Consider the following 17,273-nt stretch of genomic DNA (forward strand, 5'->3'; position numbering starts at 1 on the left):
CAGACTGATTTCTTGTTGGGGTTTGAGGCTACATCCAGACAGGAGAAATACTCTGGGTTGACACCACTTTAACTGCCATGGAATTCTTGGAATTGGAGTTGGTTGGGGCATGAGAGGGAATCTCTGGTGCCCCAACAAACTACAGTTCCCAGAATTCAGCCATGGCAGTTAAAGTGGTGTCAACCTAGATTCTTTCTCCAGTGCAGATGCAGTCTTGGTTTTTACCGGGATTGCCTCTTCCCTGCCTCCGGGAAGGGAGGTTTTGAACAGAGAGGTTACAGAAATAATCCATTTTGCAATTGCTTTAACCTCCATGGTGGTTAAAGCGGTGTCAAACTGGATTATTTCGCCAATGCAGATGCAGGGGATTATTTTTATTGTTGGTTTACAGTAACTTGCAGAAGGCACTGAAACAAGGGTGGGAATCATGCCGTTCAGTGACTAAATTGCTTGTATATGCTTATTTTCACTGGGGAGGTTTCACAATCCAGGAATAAATGTCCACTTAGATACACCGCTTTCCCTTAAAAAATGCCCTTGTCCTCATGGTCAATGGCCATGTTGGCTTTGAGATCCTGGAAGCTGTCATCCCAAAAAGTCCCTTTGCTAAATTCCGATTAAAATCAACATGTTCCAGTACTTTCCCAGTACATTTAAGGAAGATGGATCTGTAACAATTAGAGTACCCAGAACTTCTCACTCCTTGGGGAGAGAAGAAGAACAAGAAGAAGACCTTTCAATCACCAACACTAGTAGCATCTCCATTTTTTGTAATCTCCATTTTATTATTCATATAAAAATATTCAGCTATTTACATCCAATAAATATATTTCAGTAACAAATAAATTACACGAGTGATGGGCCCGGGGGCAAGCGAGAGGCTCTCTTGATCAAAGACGCCTGTCTTATTATTTACAGAATTTTATTTTAATTTTATTTTTATTTTAAAAAAGGGGGTAAAAGAAGGGAGCCAAGTGAAGAGGCATGCAGGACCAGGGGAGGGTCTGGCTGGGCAGAGAGCTTGGCTACCAGGCAGGGCCACAGCCAGGGGCATGGGGGGGGGAAACAAGGATATCTACATGGCATGCTCCCCACCTCCAAAAGGAAGGCAAAGGAAGCTCAGTTCAGTCTCAGCAGTGGATTTTTTTGTTTTGTTTTAAAAAAAGTAATCTCTCTCTCTCATGCGCGCACATACACACACACTCACACACACAGATTTGTGAGATACACAGACCAACCTAAGTGAGCTACCAGACACACGTCCTTGTGTACAACTTGAAATGCACAATTTGCGATCAAGGCGTGCATGGGGCAGGAGTGCAATTTAAACTCAGCTTCCACCACAATCTTTGTCCAACCCTTTTGCCCTCCCCATCCCTACCTTTTAAGCTCACCCCCCTTGAGGAATATAGCCCTTTTCCAGGTGAAGCTTTCTCCCAACCTCTACGCTTGCATCTCCACCTTCTCAGCCATGTTATAGACAAGGGAGTCTCCTCCGCATCTCCTCTTTGGGCCACCTTTTGCCAACACCTGCTCCTTGGGATGGTTCTCCTTTAGAGAAAATTTGGGGAAAGGGGGATTTACAAACCATCATTCTAGTCTTCAGCCTTTCCTTTGGGAAGAATAAAAAAGGCGCGCAACTAGCCCCGGCCCAAATATTGCATACAGCCGGTCATCACTGGTCAGTATCAAAAAATTGGAAGGGGGAACAGAAAAGTATGGAGCCAAAATGCAGCTGGATCCACCCTGCTTTTTCCAATGACCGTTCACAGCATCACTGTTACGTTACGTCACAGGGCCACTCTGACAATCAAGACAACCCAGCAAGTCCGTCCATCCGTCCATCGTCCATGGCTAAGTCTGTAGTGAGGCCAAACTGACCGTCCAAAGGCAAAGGAAGAGTGAAACCACCTCCCACAAAGTCCTAGGCATGTCCCAGAAGGAAGCACGGCTGAAAACACTGGACGATAAGAGGCGCATCGGGGGAAGAGAGTGCCTTGGCAGTGTAAAAAAACTGGTAAATGCGCAGTGGTTGTTAGAAAACTCACCAGGTCCAAAAAAGTCCTTAAATAGGATGATTATTTTCTCTGTTTCGCTTTTTCTTTTTAATAAAAAGGTCATAGTCCCAGCCAAGGCAGTGATCCCAGCCTTGTTAATGAGGTAGTTGAGTGATATGTGGGTGAACATCGGTGTAGCTCATACCGACGACTCTTCTGGGTTGGAGTCCGGCAACGCTTGCCTCTGCTTGAGCTTCCTGCGCAGCTCTTCCGCCAAGTCACTGTAGTCCGGCCGCTCCTCGGCACCCAGGTTGAGGCGGATGTAGCCGTTGGAGGAAGAGCCGCGGATGTTGCCCAGGTTGATGCGGTTGGGCGAATGGAGAGGCGGCGACTGCAGCGGCTGGCCGGGGATGCCGTTGGTGGTGGGAGATGGAGTGGTACCTCCATTCTGGCACACGGCATGCCCCGGGACAATCTTAAGGGAGCCATCTGAATAGTAATAGCTGGCCGGGTCCCAAAGTTTCTCATCTGAGTCCGAGGTGGTGCTGGGAATGAAGGTGGGACTCTTGGCTTCCTTGGGCAGCTCAATGGGGTAGACCAAGGTACTCTCAATGGTCTTGGAGCCCTTCTCAAGTTCTTCCTTCAGCCGGCGCCTCAAGGACAACACCACCAGCAGAAGCACCAAGCAGACAGCCGACAGAGCGATCACCACCATCCACACCAGGCCCAAGTTCTCCAGCGGAGCCCGGGCTTCCAAGGAGGTGGCTGGGTCAGACACTACCGTGACCACGTAGCTCTCAACCATCAGTTCATTCAGTTCCTCCAACTGGATGCACCTGTACTTGCCTCCCTGCCTTGGGCCCACGCTCAAGATGATCAAGGCCTGGAGGTGGGTGTCATAGAGGACCGAAGTCTGTTCCTCGGGCAGTTCCTTCCCATTGAAGGTCCAGAGGGCTTTGGCCAGGTTGGAGGTGAGGCGACAAGGGAGCACCAGGTCCGTGCCCACCATCACTGTGACATTCTTAGCAATAACTTTGGTTCCTGAAAGGTGGAAAGGAGGAAAAGATACCGTCATCTTAGCCATTCTTTGGTCAACAAATGGAAATCATAGGAACAGAGAGAGCGGCTGATTCAGACCCCCTGTTCTATTTAGCTTAATAGTGACTACAGTGACTGGCATAAGATGCCCAGAATGCAGATGAGGGAATAACTGTTACAAGCCATGAAATCCAGAAGCAAAACAGCCAGATCTATTGACCCATCTGTAGGAGCTCTTAAGATGTGAAATTACCCTGATAATTGTATCTTCTCATTGCAACAGCCCAACACCGAAGATCAAAGAGATGACAAAACCCAGAAATATCCCAATTCAGAAGAAATGAGTGCCCAAATAGCCATGGAAAGGCTGCCTGACAAATACGGAGGACTGACCTGGCCGGCTGGCACGCAAAGGGCTGCACATCGTTGGCTCCGTACCCAAATCTTGGAACAACACTGAAGTCCTACAAGAGGAAAAAATCAGCACATCACTAGAGGCTCATTGCATGGAACAATTCTCCAGGACTAGAAGTATATGTTAATGGCTAAGAAAAGCACATATCAATCTAAGATTAAAAGGATCAAAACCAGGCACTGTAGTTGGCGGATCTGCATCTAGGAACAATTCCCTTTCAGAAAAACTGGCTTGTTGAATCAGAATGGCTAAAAAGAAAATTTTAAAAAGATATGTTTGGCACTATCTGGGCTTTTATCATTGCTTTAATAATTGAGCAAGCTTCAAAAGGGATTGGAGGGGCACCATCATATCAGCCGTCATTTGGGACTTCATTCTTTTAAATTGGTTATGCTATTTTACTTTATATATGTTTTATGCATATGATTTTGGAATTAATGTTTGTATTCCTCGGCTGACTGATTTATCATCATGTTGGTTTTTTATCTTGTTTTGTCTTGAGGTTTTTGGAAAATAAAATACATTAAAAAACAAACTAACTAGGAGCTGTAAGCATTCTACATCCCTGCGCATGTAGCTTGTGCAGCTGCAGTTTAACCCTCAGAGATTGCAGCTTTGTTTTAAAAAGGAGGTTTGTAAACTATATAGTTCAGGTGAGGAGGTTGCAGATTCATCAACATTTGGAAAATGCAGAGTAGCTGAACAGGATTTGTGGGAGCAGATGCTTCAGTGCCCTGCTGACACATACAGACATGCATAGCCCACCAATTGATCTCCACTGTTCTCTTCCTCTACTGCACTGTCCTTTCCCAAACGCGGCTGGCACAGCCCTTACCCATCGTAGGCATCAATGCGGACGCAGCGACTTCCATTCCAGGTCCAGGCACAGTAAGGGTCCTTGGCAAGGACGCAGTCGGAGCAGGAGTGGTACTTGCTGCAGTCTGCTACCGGAAGCTGGATGACGTGGGAGTTGGAGCCAACGAACAGCACTCTCTAAGAAGGGAAGGGAAGAACATAAACAGTGGAATGGCATCTGGAGTCACACCGTTTTGCCCCCCTATTAATCATGCCATCTCATTCTTTGGCACACAGGTATAAACATCTCGTGCCAAGTATGTGAACACAAGGCTCTAAGATTCTCTTAGTTTGTTCAAGCACAAATGTTTCTAGCTCTGATGACGGTTACAGATAAAGTCTTGTGAACTTTGCAGGCAAATTTCTGGTGGAAACACAGAAGCCAAATGGCACAGTGATTTCTGCAATTTCCTCTCACTTTGTCCAGGGACAGATCCAGATAACCCACGTCCAACAAATCCCATCTTTGTCCTGTCCCCTGCCTCTTCCCACATTTGCTCAACCCAAAGGTTGTTGTTGTCGTCATTGTTGTGTGCCTTCAACTTGTTTCTGACTTATGGTGACCCTAAGGCAAACCTATCCTGGGTTTTCTTGGCAAGTTTCTTCAGAGGGTTTTTCCTTTGCATCCTCTGGAGCTGAGAGAGTGTGAGTTGCCCAAGTGGGTTTACATGGCTGAGTCAGGATTCGAACCCTGGTCTCCAGAGTCATCGTCTAATGCTCAACCCATTACTCCACACTGGCCTCTCAACCCAAAGGACCCCTTCACAACCTCTTTTTCTGAATGTTAAAAAACAGAATTGGACAAATCAAGCATGGGAGCTCAACATGCACTATTTATCCCCAGCAAGATTTGTGTATGTGTGAGCATACAGACACCCTACACTGGGAGGGATAACCAAAAAAATGTAGTTTTTCCTAGCTCTGTTGCAAACACAGAGATGCAGATCAGTGCTGTCGATGATTTAGTGTCATGGAGGGTGAGATATCTGCATCCAGTAGGGATCCAGGAAAGAAAGGCCTCCTAACTGGTGTCATGGCCACTGGCCATGTTGTCTTGGTGGAATTTGGGAGTTGTAGTCCTCTCCCCCTACTTAAGCTCCAGCCTTAATGTGTGGAACATTCCTTACCTTTTGGAGAGATAAGACCAGGCTCTTGATAGGCTGGGGCCGCTCAAAGATCTGCAGCTCTTCAATGAGATGGACACCGGAGGGCAAGACCACTGCCTTGTGCAACCAGCCGTTCTCTGTGGAAGAGCCCAAGACAAGGTACATAGGATGAATCATCATGGGAAGAAGTCCAAGGTATGTATAATGGACTCTTCCCTGCCAACATGCAAAGCCCCAACTCCCACCCTCTGCATCTATCCCCATGAAAAGTAGTCCATAGGCATGGCTTGTTTTTGACCCTTATGCCCACTAGGATGCCAGCCACATCCTCCTGAGAGCCACAAAGTGAATGCAGTCCTCCAAAGCCATTTCTGCAGCCAAACATCCCAGGGTGATCTTTTTGGGTCTCCCAGAGACACAGAAGGTCCAAAACACACTGCAGAAATAATCCAGTTTGAGATCGCTTTGACTGCCCTGACCAGTGGATTATCTAATACAGTGGTTTGATCTAGATGTTTTGGACTTCAACTCCCATAATTCCTGACTGTCAGCCAAGGTGGCTGGAGCTTCTGGGATCAGAGGTCCAAAACAAACGGGCCCTTGTTTTCGGCTGGGGTTTGGTCCCTGGACACTCAGTGGATATAAAAATCCCATTAAATGCAATGACATATAGTAAAATGGTATCCCATATGCAGAATGGTAAAAATCAAGGTTTGCTTTTGGGAATTTATATATATTTAAACATATTTTCAAGCGGTGGATGATTGAGTCTATGGATAAAGAATCAGCGGATACAGAGGACCAACTGTACAGCTACTTGTAAAAATGGTAACTGTGCCATCTTAGAAGAGACATCCTCTCCTCTTTCCTCCCCCACACAGACAGGAATGCTTCTTCCATGACACTTCCATGACACGCGCCACATATCATCTTTAACAACAAAAGAAGCCACCGAGAAAGGATGCGCCTTGCTTCCGAGCCACTTTATCAAAAATGCACATGCAAATTTAATTGATGGCTTAACCCACCAAGATTTCTTAAGCACTGACAACTGATTAATGCAAACCATAGACTGCGTTGTGTAAGATCTATTCAAGAGGTTTTCCCCGTTCTGTATTGAAAGGATCCTTTGAAGTGTAGTAATGTCTGATGGTATCTGGCCCTTTTTTGAAAGAAAAAATTAACTATCATTTGAAAAGTGTGTGGGCAAAGCCTGGCGAAATCTCAGAAGCCAGAGGAGGTGGTTGGACAGGTGGTTCAAGGCAATGCCATGCCATAATTCCTTGCCTCTCCCCTTGACTAGCTAAACCAGATGTACCTTCAGCAAAACTGTTCTGTGTCTGCTTTGTCTTAACATTTATTTGTTTGAGAGTCAGCATGGTGTCATGGTTTGAGACGCTGGACACTGGCGGAGACCAGGGTTCGAATCCTTGCTCAGCCACAGGAACCCAGTGGGTGATTTTGGGCAAGGCACATGCTCTCAGCCTCAGAGAAAGGCAATGGCAAACCCCCTCTGAACAAATCTTGCCAAGGAGACCCTGCAAGAGGTTCACTTTAGGATCACCTTATGTCAGAAATGACTTGAAGGCAGCCTGCAACAGCATTTATTAATTTAATGCTTGCTAATGGGTTTGAAATCTATGGAAAAGTGGAATAAAATGCTTTCATAACACAGAAATTTTTTAAAGAAAGAACACCCACACACTTCCCAAATTTACAGAGATAGCAGGACAGGTTTCTTCACCTGGCAAAGAATGTGCTTTTCCACTCTCGCTGCTCTCCAAAAAGCCTTGAAGATGCATCCCTTCAAAGGGATCTTCTATGCTATCTTCATGTTTACCGATCATTAATTTTAATTGCTTTACAGTTTAATTTGTGTCGGTGTTGCTTTCTTATTCAATTTATTTTTATCTGTGTTATCAGCTACTTTGAACTCTGGATTTATTTTTTCCCCAGCAGAAAGTCGGGATAAAAATGGAATAAAACAAAGCATTCTTTAAATGTATTGTGAACGTAAAATATGCATCAACTCCTGATGACTAGTCCACTAACCCATCCCCTTCTCTGTTTATTTCAGCCTTTCCCAGCCTGGTACCTGCCAAATGTGTTGGATTATGACTCCCATCATTCCCAGGCAGCATAACTGTGCTGATGAGGATACTGGGAATGATATTCTAATATGTCTGGAGAGCATCAGGTTGGGGAAGATGATTTTATTGCAACAAACAGAGTTCTCCCGCATCTCCAGCAAACCACCTTGCCATCCATTGCTACGTAAAGGTCCTTTGCTGTGCCTTCTGTGCCTTCAAATCATTTCTGGTTTATGGCAACCCTAAATCGAGGACATGTTTGGGGGCCAAAACTATGGGTTTGTGTATGTTGTTGTTATGTGCTTTCAAGTCATTTCTGACATTTGGCAACCCTAAGGCAACCCTATCGTGGGGTTTTCTTGGCAAGATTTGTTCAGAGGGGGTTTGCCGCTGCCTTCCTCTCCGGCTGAGAGTGAGTTGTCCAAGGTGGCTTTCCAAAGCCCAGCAGGGATTTGAACCCTGGTTTCTCAGCCCTAGTCCAACACTCGAACCACAGCACTACCCTGGTTCCCAGATAAATGCCAACTATTAAATTCTTGGCAAAAGCTTTGCTTTGCCACATGCGGCGCGGGGTCTTGTTGTGCCATACCTGTGCCAATGTACAACACTTGGTAGGGTTTCCCATCCAAGCCGTGGACTCGTTCCACCACCAGCTGGGTGAAGTTGGCATCCTTCTTAACCAGCAAGGGCCGGTTGCCTTGTGGCGATACCACTTTATCCATGAGTGGGTGCTTCTTGGCAAAGTTGAGAGTGTTGTCTGGCAGCTCCAGGGAGCTGGTGAAGCTGTTGTGCCGGTGCCAGTCGGTGATACACTGGAAGGAAATAATGGAGCAAGGACTTTAGATTGCAAAGGGAAGACTCTCTGCATTGCTAGCAATTTGGGGACTTAAGAAAAATATTATTTGGGAGTCTTGAGTTTTTATTTGGGGGATGATGCCCTTCTTTTGCCCTCTGCCCCCCATAGCTACACCCGCGATATAAATGTATCTCAGCTCTGAGGAAATATTTTTATACTGTTAAGGTTCTGCAGTAAAGGACATGAAGCAGCAAATAGGAAAAGTGCTTCAGAGGCTGCATTCGCACTACAGAAATAATTTGGTTTGACCCCACTTTAACTGCCATGGCTCAATGCTATGAAATTCTGGGAACTACAGTTTGTTGTGGCACCAAAACTCTCCGACAGAGAAGGCTAAATATCTCACAAAATGGCACATTCCAGAATTCTATAGCATTGAGCCAGGGCAGTTAAAGTGGGGTCAAACCGTATTATTTCTGCAGTGCGGATGCAGCCTGAAAGCATGAAGATGATGCTTCCCTCATCTGCAGCATTTGTTTGGGGAAAGATGCAGGGATCTGGAGACAAGCAGATCTGAAGCTTGGCAACACTCTGACTTTATTGATTAGTTGCTCAACGAAAAGAGACTGATCGTCATTGAAAAAGTGAGGACCTATTAATGGGACTGGCTCAGCAATTGGCCCCATCATACTGGGACAGGAGGCAGAAGTAGGGCACAGCCAAGCCAGATGGGCACAGCCCTATTAGATAGCAACAGGGTGGATTCATGGACACACACCTCCATACAAGTTCTGAACTAATTCTATAACAAAGAAATTCCCACCAAGCTGCTCCATCTTGGCAAGATTTTTCAATGCACACCCATGTGCCGTCATTCTGCCCATGCCAAGCTGAACCGGCCCACGTAATGGCATTTTAAAAAAACACACAATCGTTTACATTAACTGAAAAAATCTGAATACAGTAAAGCAATCTTGTGACAGACGCCTTTACAAAGAATGTGCCCGTTTGTGCTCAGCAGTAACGGAAGAGAATGAGAAATGAGCTAGAAGTGGGCACTACTGGCACCACTTACCGCTCCGGGGCGAGGGACGGGCTCTTGGTCCGAGTACCGGATCCATTTCTGGGCAATCTCACTGTACTCCTTGTAGGGACCATCGAACACTTTCTGCACGTCCAAAATCTGATACTGGCATACAGCGGAAACGTCAACATCTCCCCTGCGCAGGAAAAAAAAGAGAACAAAAACAGGTTCAAAGACATCCAAGATACAGAAGATTTCAATCCATGTAGAAGATTTCAGTCCACTGCTAGTGTGCAACTGTCATGGCTCAATGTTATGAGATTCTGGGAACTATAGTTTGTTTTGGCTCCAGAGCTCTCTCTTGACAGAGAAGGCTAGCAAAACCACCATTCCAAGAATCCCATAGCATTGAGCCCTGACAGTTACATTGGTGTCAAACTGGATTATTTCTGCAGTGCGGATGCAGCCTACAACTCAGCATAAACTGCCATGTTGTGAGATTTGGGGGAGATGTAACCCCCAAAAAGCAACTTTCCAAAGCTCTCTCTCCCCCCAACCCTTGAAATGCTGCAGAAATAGAGGAAATCTTGAAAATGTTTCTATTATTATAATTACTTTTTAACGGCTGGCATGAAGAAAGATGCTCTCCTGCCGCCCTTCTGTTTGGCAGAGGAAGAATGGGAAGGCCCTCCAGGAGTGAAAAATCCACCTTACCATCGCTACATAAATCATGCAACCCTGCCCCCAGTTTTTAAGCATGAAATCATTTGTTTTGCACGAACTGCTTATCTTATCTTATTTGCTTATCTATTCCGGAAGAAAACATCATTTCGTTCCCATAATCTTGTTTTACACCCTTCTGGACAGGTTATACTCACACCCACGGAAGAGCATGGAACAAAGGCAGATGTATAGGACATTGAAGTTTAACCTCCAGCATTGTAGAATTAATGCAATTTTGACACTGCTTTAACTATAGAGTCCTTTGATTTGTACTTTGCTATGGCTCCAGAGCTCTCTGACAGAGAAGGCTAACACAAAACTACAAATCCATAGCATTGAGCCATGGCAGTTAAAATGGTGCCAAACTGCATCATTTCTGCAGTGCAGACTAGACCCTGGTCTAGTTTTACACTCATGCAGCATAGAGATAGCTGTGGCACCCCTACAACTAACCCTGCAGAGCATAAAACCATTAACCCCCTTGCCTTACCAGCGCGCCTGGAAGACCCCGAAAAAACTGGTTTCCTGCCAGTGATCTCCATTCAGCGTGTAGGAGCCCTGGATCCGGTTGAAATGCAGCTGCTGCTCCGGGATGGAGCACAGCAAACGGGCCTTGAGAAACGTCGTCCACCGCTTTTGCAAAGTACGGGCACCACCCATGTCTCCCTACGAAGTAAAAGCCACATTTAGGAAGGGGAGAATGGCTTTGGTCTGACATGCCTAAGAATTTGAAGTCAAAGGCTTTCACAGCTGACATCCATAGTTTTTTTTATGGGTTTTGGGGGCTCTGTGGCCATGTTCTAGAAGAGTTTATTCCTGACGTTTTGCCTGCATCTGTGGCTGGCATTTTCAGAGAGTAAGGAGGAGTCCATGAAGGAAACTGATGTACATCAGCATGGAGACAAATTCCATGTATTTTTTCAGGAAATGCTGGATCTCTTGAAGGCAACCCAAAATCATATATATATATATATATATACCTGTATATATATATATATATATATATAAAATTTCTATTTTGCATTTGGTGCCAAATTTTAAAGTGATCCTGCCATTTGGCTTTTATTTAAGGAAACGGAATCGCGACGGCTCGTCAGTTTTAGCAATAAATAAAAATTTAAGGCTGAAGCTAAATTTTTTAGCAAGGATAAAAAAGGCAGAGGCAAAGGCAGATGAGGAAGGGAACAAAGGAGACCAAGCTATGCACAAGGACAAGGACAAATGTGCCGATCCAAGTTTCATTTCAGGCAGGGATGCTCAGAATACTGATGTACAGGTGCCACCATCTTCCAACCTGTTATTTGCAGGAACGCACACTGACCTTACAGACTCTGGCCACGCGAGCCACCACTTGGTCAATGTCGCAGTCGTACTCCACCGCGCGCTCGCTGAAGAAGAAATAGACTTTGTCGTCGTCCCCTTTGTCACTGCCTTTGCTCTCCTGGACAAAGGCTGAGCCCACAAAGTGGGGTTCTGCAGAGATGAAAAGACCGAGGTGCATTGCTCAGGTGTTGTCATAGGTGCCCTAACTCATTTCCAAATTGTGGCAATCCTAAGGCGACCCTATCATGGGACTTTCTTAGCAAGATTCGTTCAGAGGGGGGTTTGCCTTTGCCTTCTTCTGAGGCTGTGAGGATGTGACTTGCCTAAGGTCACCCAATGGCAGAGCCAAGGATTTGAATCTGAGTCCACAATATCATGCCAGTTGGAGGACTCTAGGACCTGCAGTCCAAAATGTAGCTTTGCCACACTCTACATAATATTGTAGTTGTGTTATTATCTGTGTTCACGTCATTTCCAACTTATGGCTATCTCACCCAGAAGAGAGATAAGGGTTGATTAAAATGTCAATAGAGAAAGGCTCTGTTGACTCTGTCATAGGGGTTTCTTGGCAAGTGTCTTCAGAAGGGGTTTGCCACTGCCATCCTCTGAGGCTGAGAGAGCCTGACTTACCCAAGGAACACCAAGTGGGTTTTTACGCTCCAGCAGGGATTCAAATCCTGGTCTCCAGAGTCATAGTCCAATGCCCAACCCATGACACAATGCTAAGACTCATAGTATTACACTGGGATAAATTTCCCCCACCCAACCCATGAGGGCCTCCCTTGATCTTTAGCTGTCTTTTGCCTCAACGGTTTCAAGAAAATGAAAGAGACGTGCGCAAACACACTGGTTTGGGCTTTTACTTTCTTCTTTTTCTTGGCATGAGACTCATGTTCTGCTGCGGATCAGATAAGATAGTTGGACTTTCCAGTCCGGTTTGAAATCCACACTCAGAAACAGAAGACTTGCCAACATTGATAAGCTAACAAGAGCCCACTCTTCCTTCTGGGAATTCAGAAGGTTTCCTTTCTCTATCAACTTCCTTTTTCAACCCTTATCTCTCTTCTGGGAAGATAATTTTTCTGCACCCGTCTCCCTCCCATCTCCGAAAGAAAAGTCACGGAAAAAAGAAAACAGATAAAGACAGGTAAACAGCAACAGAGACAGGTACCCAGAGTCATCTTGCAGAGCTAGGCTCTGGCCAGCACTCTGGCTCCATCCACACCGCAGAAATAATCCAGTTTGACTCCACTTTATTGGCCATGGCTCAATGCCATGGAATCTGGGAACTGTAGTTTATTGTGGCATGAGAGCCCTTTGACAGAGAAGGCTAAATGTCTCACAAAATGACCAATCACAGAATTCCATAGCATTGAGCCATGGCAGTCAAAGCGGTATCAAACTGCATTAATTATGCAGTATAGATGCAGCCTAAGGCAGTTTTCCATATCCCTGCATAGGGAGGTTCTAACCCAGATTATGTTGGGAGTGAAGAAGGAATACCAGGTAGTAATAACTACAAGTTAACTTGAGTTGATGCAAAAGGAGTATTGCCAGTCCATGCATCTCTGCAGATCAGGGTTCGATTCCGAGTTTGACCATGAAATCCACTGGGTAACCTTGGCCATCTCTCAGCCTCAGCAGAAGGTAATGGCAAGCCTCCTCTGCACCTCTTGCCAAAAAGCCCTATGACAGAATTGCTGCAAGTCGGAAACAACTAGACGGCACACAACACATGCCCACAACATGTATATGGTGCATTTGTAGGTATCACAAACCTCTCCTTGGAACCCACAACAGAAAAAAAGCCCTCCAAAGGAGCATTAATGTACCAGTGTGCATAGGAGGCCAAAGTGGAGAATCGCCTCCTTGCTTTATGTTCAAAGGCATAGCCATATTAGCCATGAAAACCTACGCTGAAATTTTCTTATTTCTCAGCTAAGTCTCAGAGGCACAACAGGTTTCCTTGCTTGGCGGTGCTTCTCACCATTGAGCCAGGTGGACAGGTGCTCCGTCTTGACCGAATACTGAGGGCCGAGGTTTCTCAGGATCACAGGCTCTGTGCCCAAAAAATTGTTGAGCGTGGCTGAATACAACTCTTCTTCTGAAACAGACAAAAAAGAGAGAGAGAGACCATTTTGGTTACGGTTTCCAAGCCATTCCAATTACGCAGAAGAATGTTCCTGCTAAACATGAAGGAGAATGTCCTGATGGCAAGAATGGTTCAAGGGACCTTGGAAAAGTGATGGACTCTCTTTCTTTGGAGGTTTTTAAACAGAGCTCAGATGGCTATTTCTCAGGAGTACCTTAGCTTTGACTCTCTGCACATTTCCTATGGGCATGTAGACAGAAAGCCTTCTGAAAAAATTTATCTACTTATTTTATTTGTCACCCTATATCCAGGACATCTTAGGGCGATGCACATATGGCTCAATAAACTCAATTTTAAGACAGTTTTAAAAAGATTAGAAATACATCACATTGTTTAAAGCAAAACAATTTAAAACTAGTGTGATGTCGAAGGCTTTCATAACCGGCACCCATAGGTTTTTTGTGGGTTTTCGCACTATGTGGCCATGTTCTAGAAAGAGTTTATTCCTGGAATGCCCAGAGAAGATGCCAGCCTCAGATGCTGGCAAAACATCAGGAATAAACTCTTCTTGCATGTGGCCACATAGCCCGAAAAACCCACAAAAAGTAATTTAAAACTACTTACCCACAATGAGGCCGGTGTGCCCTTTGGCTGGATCATAAGGGCATTTCCCTCTGCCATCCTCAAAGGAGAGCCTATCCAAGGAGAAGGTGGCCAGATCCTGAAAGAGACATTGGAAGAAAGAAAGAAGATGATGGTTATGGGGATGACCCACCGCCACTGCCAACAGCTGCCCTAAGCAGAAGCACCCAAAGTACATTTCTTGCAGAGGAAAGCTCCCCGTACTCACAATGTAGGCACATTTGGGCTGGAAGGCATAAGTCCCACAGGTGTACATGTGAGAGCTGTTGTAAGCCTGCAGCAGACGGACGTAGTTGAAACAGTCAGTCTGCAGGAGGAAAAAAACAGGTTGTGAGCACGCCTCCCAAAATCCCCTTTCCAAAAGCTGGTTCTATTCTGTGCCTGCGTTGTTTGCTCACAGAATTCATGGTACCTTGGATTTTTATAAAATCAGGTTTCTAGTCCTCAAGGCTGTTAAAATTCATCCAGAATCCTGCTGGGACATTGTGCCGCAGTTTGCAATTTGCCCAGGATTGCACCATGTTAGAAAAGGAAAGCAGGCAAAATCTGCCAGCATCCAAACAGTTTATTTCTCCAATATCACACTTCTTTTATGGTAGCTGTGGCTTTTCCCCTTTAAACACCACTGACTACACCAGCAGAGGTTCATTACCAGACTCCTGGGAATCTAGCCATAAGTTCCCAAATGCAAAATTTCACAAGCCAGCGGAAGGGATTCAAAAAGTGAACTGCTATCATAGCATACCAATAGGACCCTGGCAGTTTTGAGGACTAGACACTTGACTTTAAAGATGACGAATTCCATGTGTGAGCAGCGCAAGCATCAACAGCATGCAGCTCAGTCATCATGAGCCAGATTTCTTTCCAATTCTGGTTTATCAAGCCATGGAGCAGACAGAGCTCCATTCACTTCTCTAAGTGTGGCGTGAACCGCCAACGTTAAGACAAGCAGGCATTATGCAAGAGCCATTAAAATCCTGAACAACCACAAAGGTCATCAGAGAAAAATAAAGACGGCATGAATGGCAGGGATTAGGGATGACACTCAATTTAAGAAATCTCAGTGATTAATTAACTGGATGAACTCTGTATTTACTTTCATAGGAGCAAAAAAGAAAAACTACTCAAGGAATTCTAATCAAGCGGGGCATGATTTGTTTTTCGATGAAAAATACATGTGCTGCAGCAGGCATGAGCTTAGCAAAAGCATTATTCCTCATTTCTGACACTCACTCATGCGCAAACGGCAAATGCTTATTCTAAAAGGATGTGGGTTTTCTTGTTAAGTATGTCTGAAAAGCAATCGGAATAAAAAGCTGCCCAATTAACTGTGGGAAGCTGCGCCGTTGCTCAAAATAAGTATGTTTGGTGTTGGAGCCCTAGCAACAATTACCTGGAAATTGAGTGCTGAGGTAGGAAGAAGGATAGGCAAAACCAGAGGATGATGGACAGCATGCTGCTTACAGTGTGTTGTTGTGTGCCTTCAAGTCGTTTCCAACTTATGGCGACTCTAAGGCAAACCAGCCATAGGGTTTTCTTGGCAAAATTTGTTCAGGGGGGTTGCCTTTGCCTCCCTCTGAGGCTGAGAGAGTGTGACTTGCCTAAATTGACCCAGTGGATTTCCATGGCTGAGCTGGGACTCGAACCCTGGTCTTCAGAGCCATAGTCCAACACTCAGCACTATACCATGCTGGCTCTGTGTGTACAATGCATGCAGTTGTAACTGGAGGTTACACCCCTGTAAGTATTTGTTCAGCCCTTGAGGAAGGAGGTACCCAGGACTGAACAGGTACAGGGTTGCCCCTGGCACCCAAATACAGATGGGGGCTTGCTGGTGTGCCACTGGCTGCAAGGCTCTATCTTGAATTGTGCTGGCTACTGTTGAGTGGTTTGAGCATTGGGCTATGACTCTGAAGTCCAGGGTTTGACTCTGAGCTCAGTCATGAAACCCACTGGGTGACCCTTAGGTAAGTCACACTCTCCCAGCCTCAGAAGTCAAGGGAAAACCTCCTCTGAATGAGTCTTGCCAAGAAAACCCCGTGATAGGGTTGCCATAAGTCAGAAACGACTTGGAGGCACACAAGAAGGAGCAACCTTGGAGCACCATGGGAGAAAAGGTAGCCTTATACTGGGGGCAGCTCCTTCTTTCCTTGGTGCTCAAGATCATTTGGAATTAGTCCAGAGGGACTCCCTTGTAGCCATTCAGGGGAGAAGGAGCCATGACTTGTACCTGCTGTTGCATGCTAGGGAAAGCAGCAGGGCAGACGGAGACTATTTCAGAGGTGAGCACTTTAGTGACATGCTCTGCCAGCATGATATAGGAGTTCAGTGTCAGCTCCAGGGTCCATCTTCGCCTACTGCTGTGCCAGCCTTCAGAGGCTCAGGACTCATGTTTGCCAGAAAGGTTTGCAGGGGAAGATCAAATGCAAAGACAGCAGAGGGAAACTCAAACACAGAAACCCAAATAAGGGGAGCTGAGGAGTGTTCCCACGGGAGAGACACAGCCAAACAATGGAAGGAGGAAGAGGACAAACCTTTTGCATGCCTGTTGCTCTTCCATTGTCTCTTTTGCTTTCTTGCATTTTGCCTGCCATTTGGAAGAGGGGCAAGGCGGACAGGGGCTATGAAGCTCTGAAGAGGGAGGAAGGCTGAACTTTCCCTTTTTACCCCAAATTTCAAGCATGGCAGAATGTGTGAGACAATGACTGTGGAGACTCAGGTTCAAGACTGTGTCTTGAATTGCGCTGGCTACCTTTGAATGGTTTGAGCATTGGGCTATGATTCAGAAGTCCAGGGTTCGATTTCCAGCTTGGCCATGAAACCCAACGGGTGACCCTTGGGCAAGTCATATGCTCTCAGCCTCAGGGGAAAGCAATGTCAACATCTCCTCTGAACAGTTCTTGCCACGAAAACCCCATGACAGGTTTGCCTTAGGGTCGCCATAAATCAGAAACAACTTCAAGGCACACAACAGCATCAACAAGAATGCTTATATTTGCAGTGTTTATATTCTGTTGGTCACTTTCACACTGTGTGTTTATATGTGTGTGTGTCCAAGTCACCAATCAACTTATGGTGATCCCATGAATTTCACTGGGTTTTCTTAAGGAAGGAAGGAAGGAATTATTATTATTATTATTATTATTATTATTATTATTATTATTATTATTAT

General features: G+C 45.5%; 1 protein-coding gene across 3 annotated transcripts in view; it reads right to left on the bottom strand.

Annotated features, from left to right (window-relative positions):
• Positions 1 to 761: 761 nt before the first annotated feature.
• The window catches only part of SEMA4C (semaphorin 4C), a 54,812-nt gene continuing 38,300 nt past the window's right edge, over positions 762 to 17,273 (bottom strand). For all 3 annotated transcript variants that reach the window (XM_042475617.1, XM_042475618.1, XM_042475619.1), the window contains exons 5-15: positions 14,310 to 14,408; positions 14,084 to 14,180; positions 13,355 to 13,471; positions 11,366 to 11,517; positions 10,535 to 10,710; positions 9,373 to 9,517; positions 8,091 to 8,313; positions 5,433 to 5,548; positions 4,286 to 4,443; positions 3,429 to 3,499; positions 762 to 3,038 (exon numbers count right to left, since the gene is read on the bottom strand). In XM_042475617.1, coding sequence (XP_042331551.1) covers positions 2,197 to 3,038; positions 3,429 to 3,499; positions 4,286 to 4,443; positions 5,433 to 5,548; positions 8,091 to 8,313; positions 9,373 to 9,517; positions 10,535 to 10,710; positions 11,366 to 11,517; positions 13,355 to 13,471; positions 14,084 to 14,180; positions 14,310 to 14,408 — 2,196 coding nt within the window. In that variant the 3' untranslated portion in view covers positions 762 to 2,196. The remainder of the gene's footprint in view (positions 3,039 to 3,428; positions 3,500 to 4,285; positions 4,444 to 5,432; positions 5,549 to 8,090; positions 8,314 to 9,372; positions 9,518 to 10,534; positions 10,711 to 11,365; positions 11,518 to 13,354; positions 13,472 to 14,083; positions 14,181 to 14,309; positions 14,409 to 17,273) is intronic.

Source organism: Sceloporus undulatus, chromosome 6 (genome assembly GCF_019175285.1).
Source record: "Sceloporus undulatus isolate JIND9_A2432 ecotype Alabama chromosome 6, SceUnd_v1.1, whole genome shotgun sequence".
In the NCBI taxonomy this organism is placed as follows: Eukaryota; Metazoa; Chordata; class Lepidosauria; order Squamata; family Phrynosomatidae; genus Sceloporus; species Sceloporus undulatus.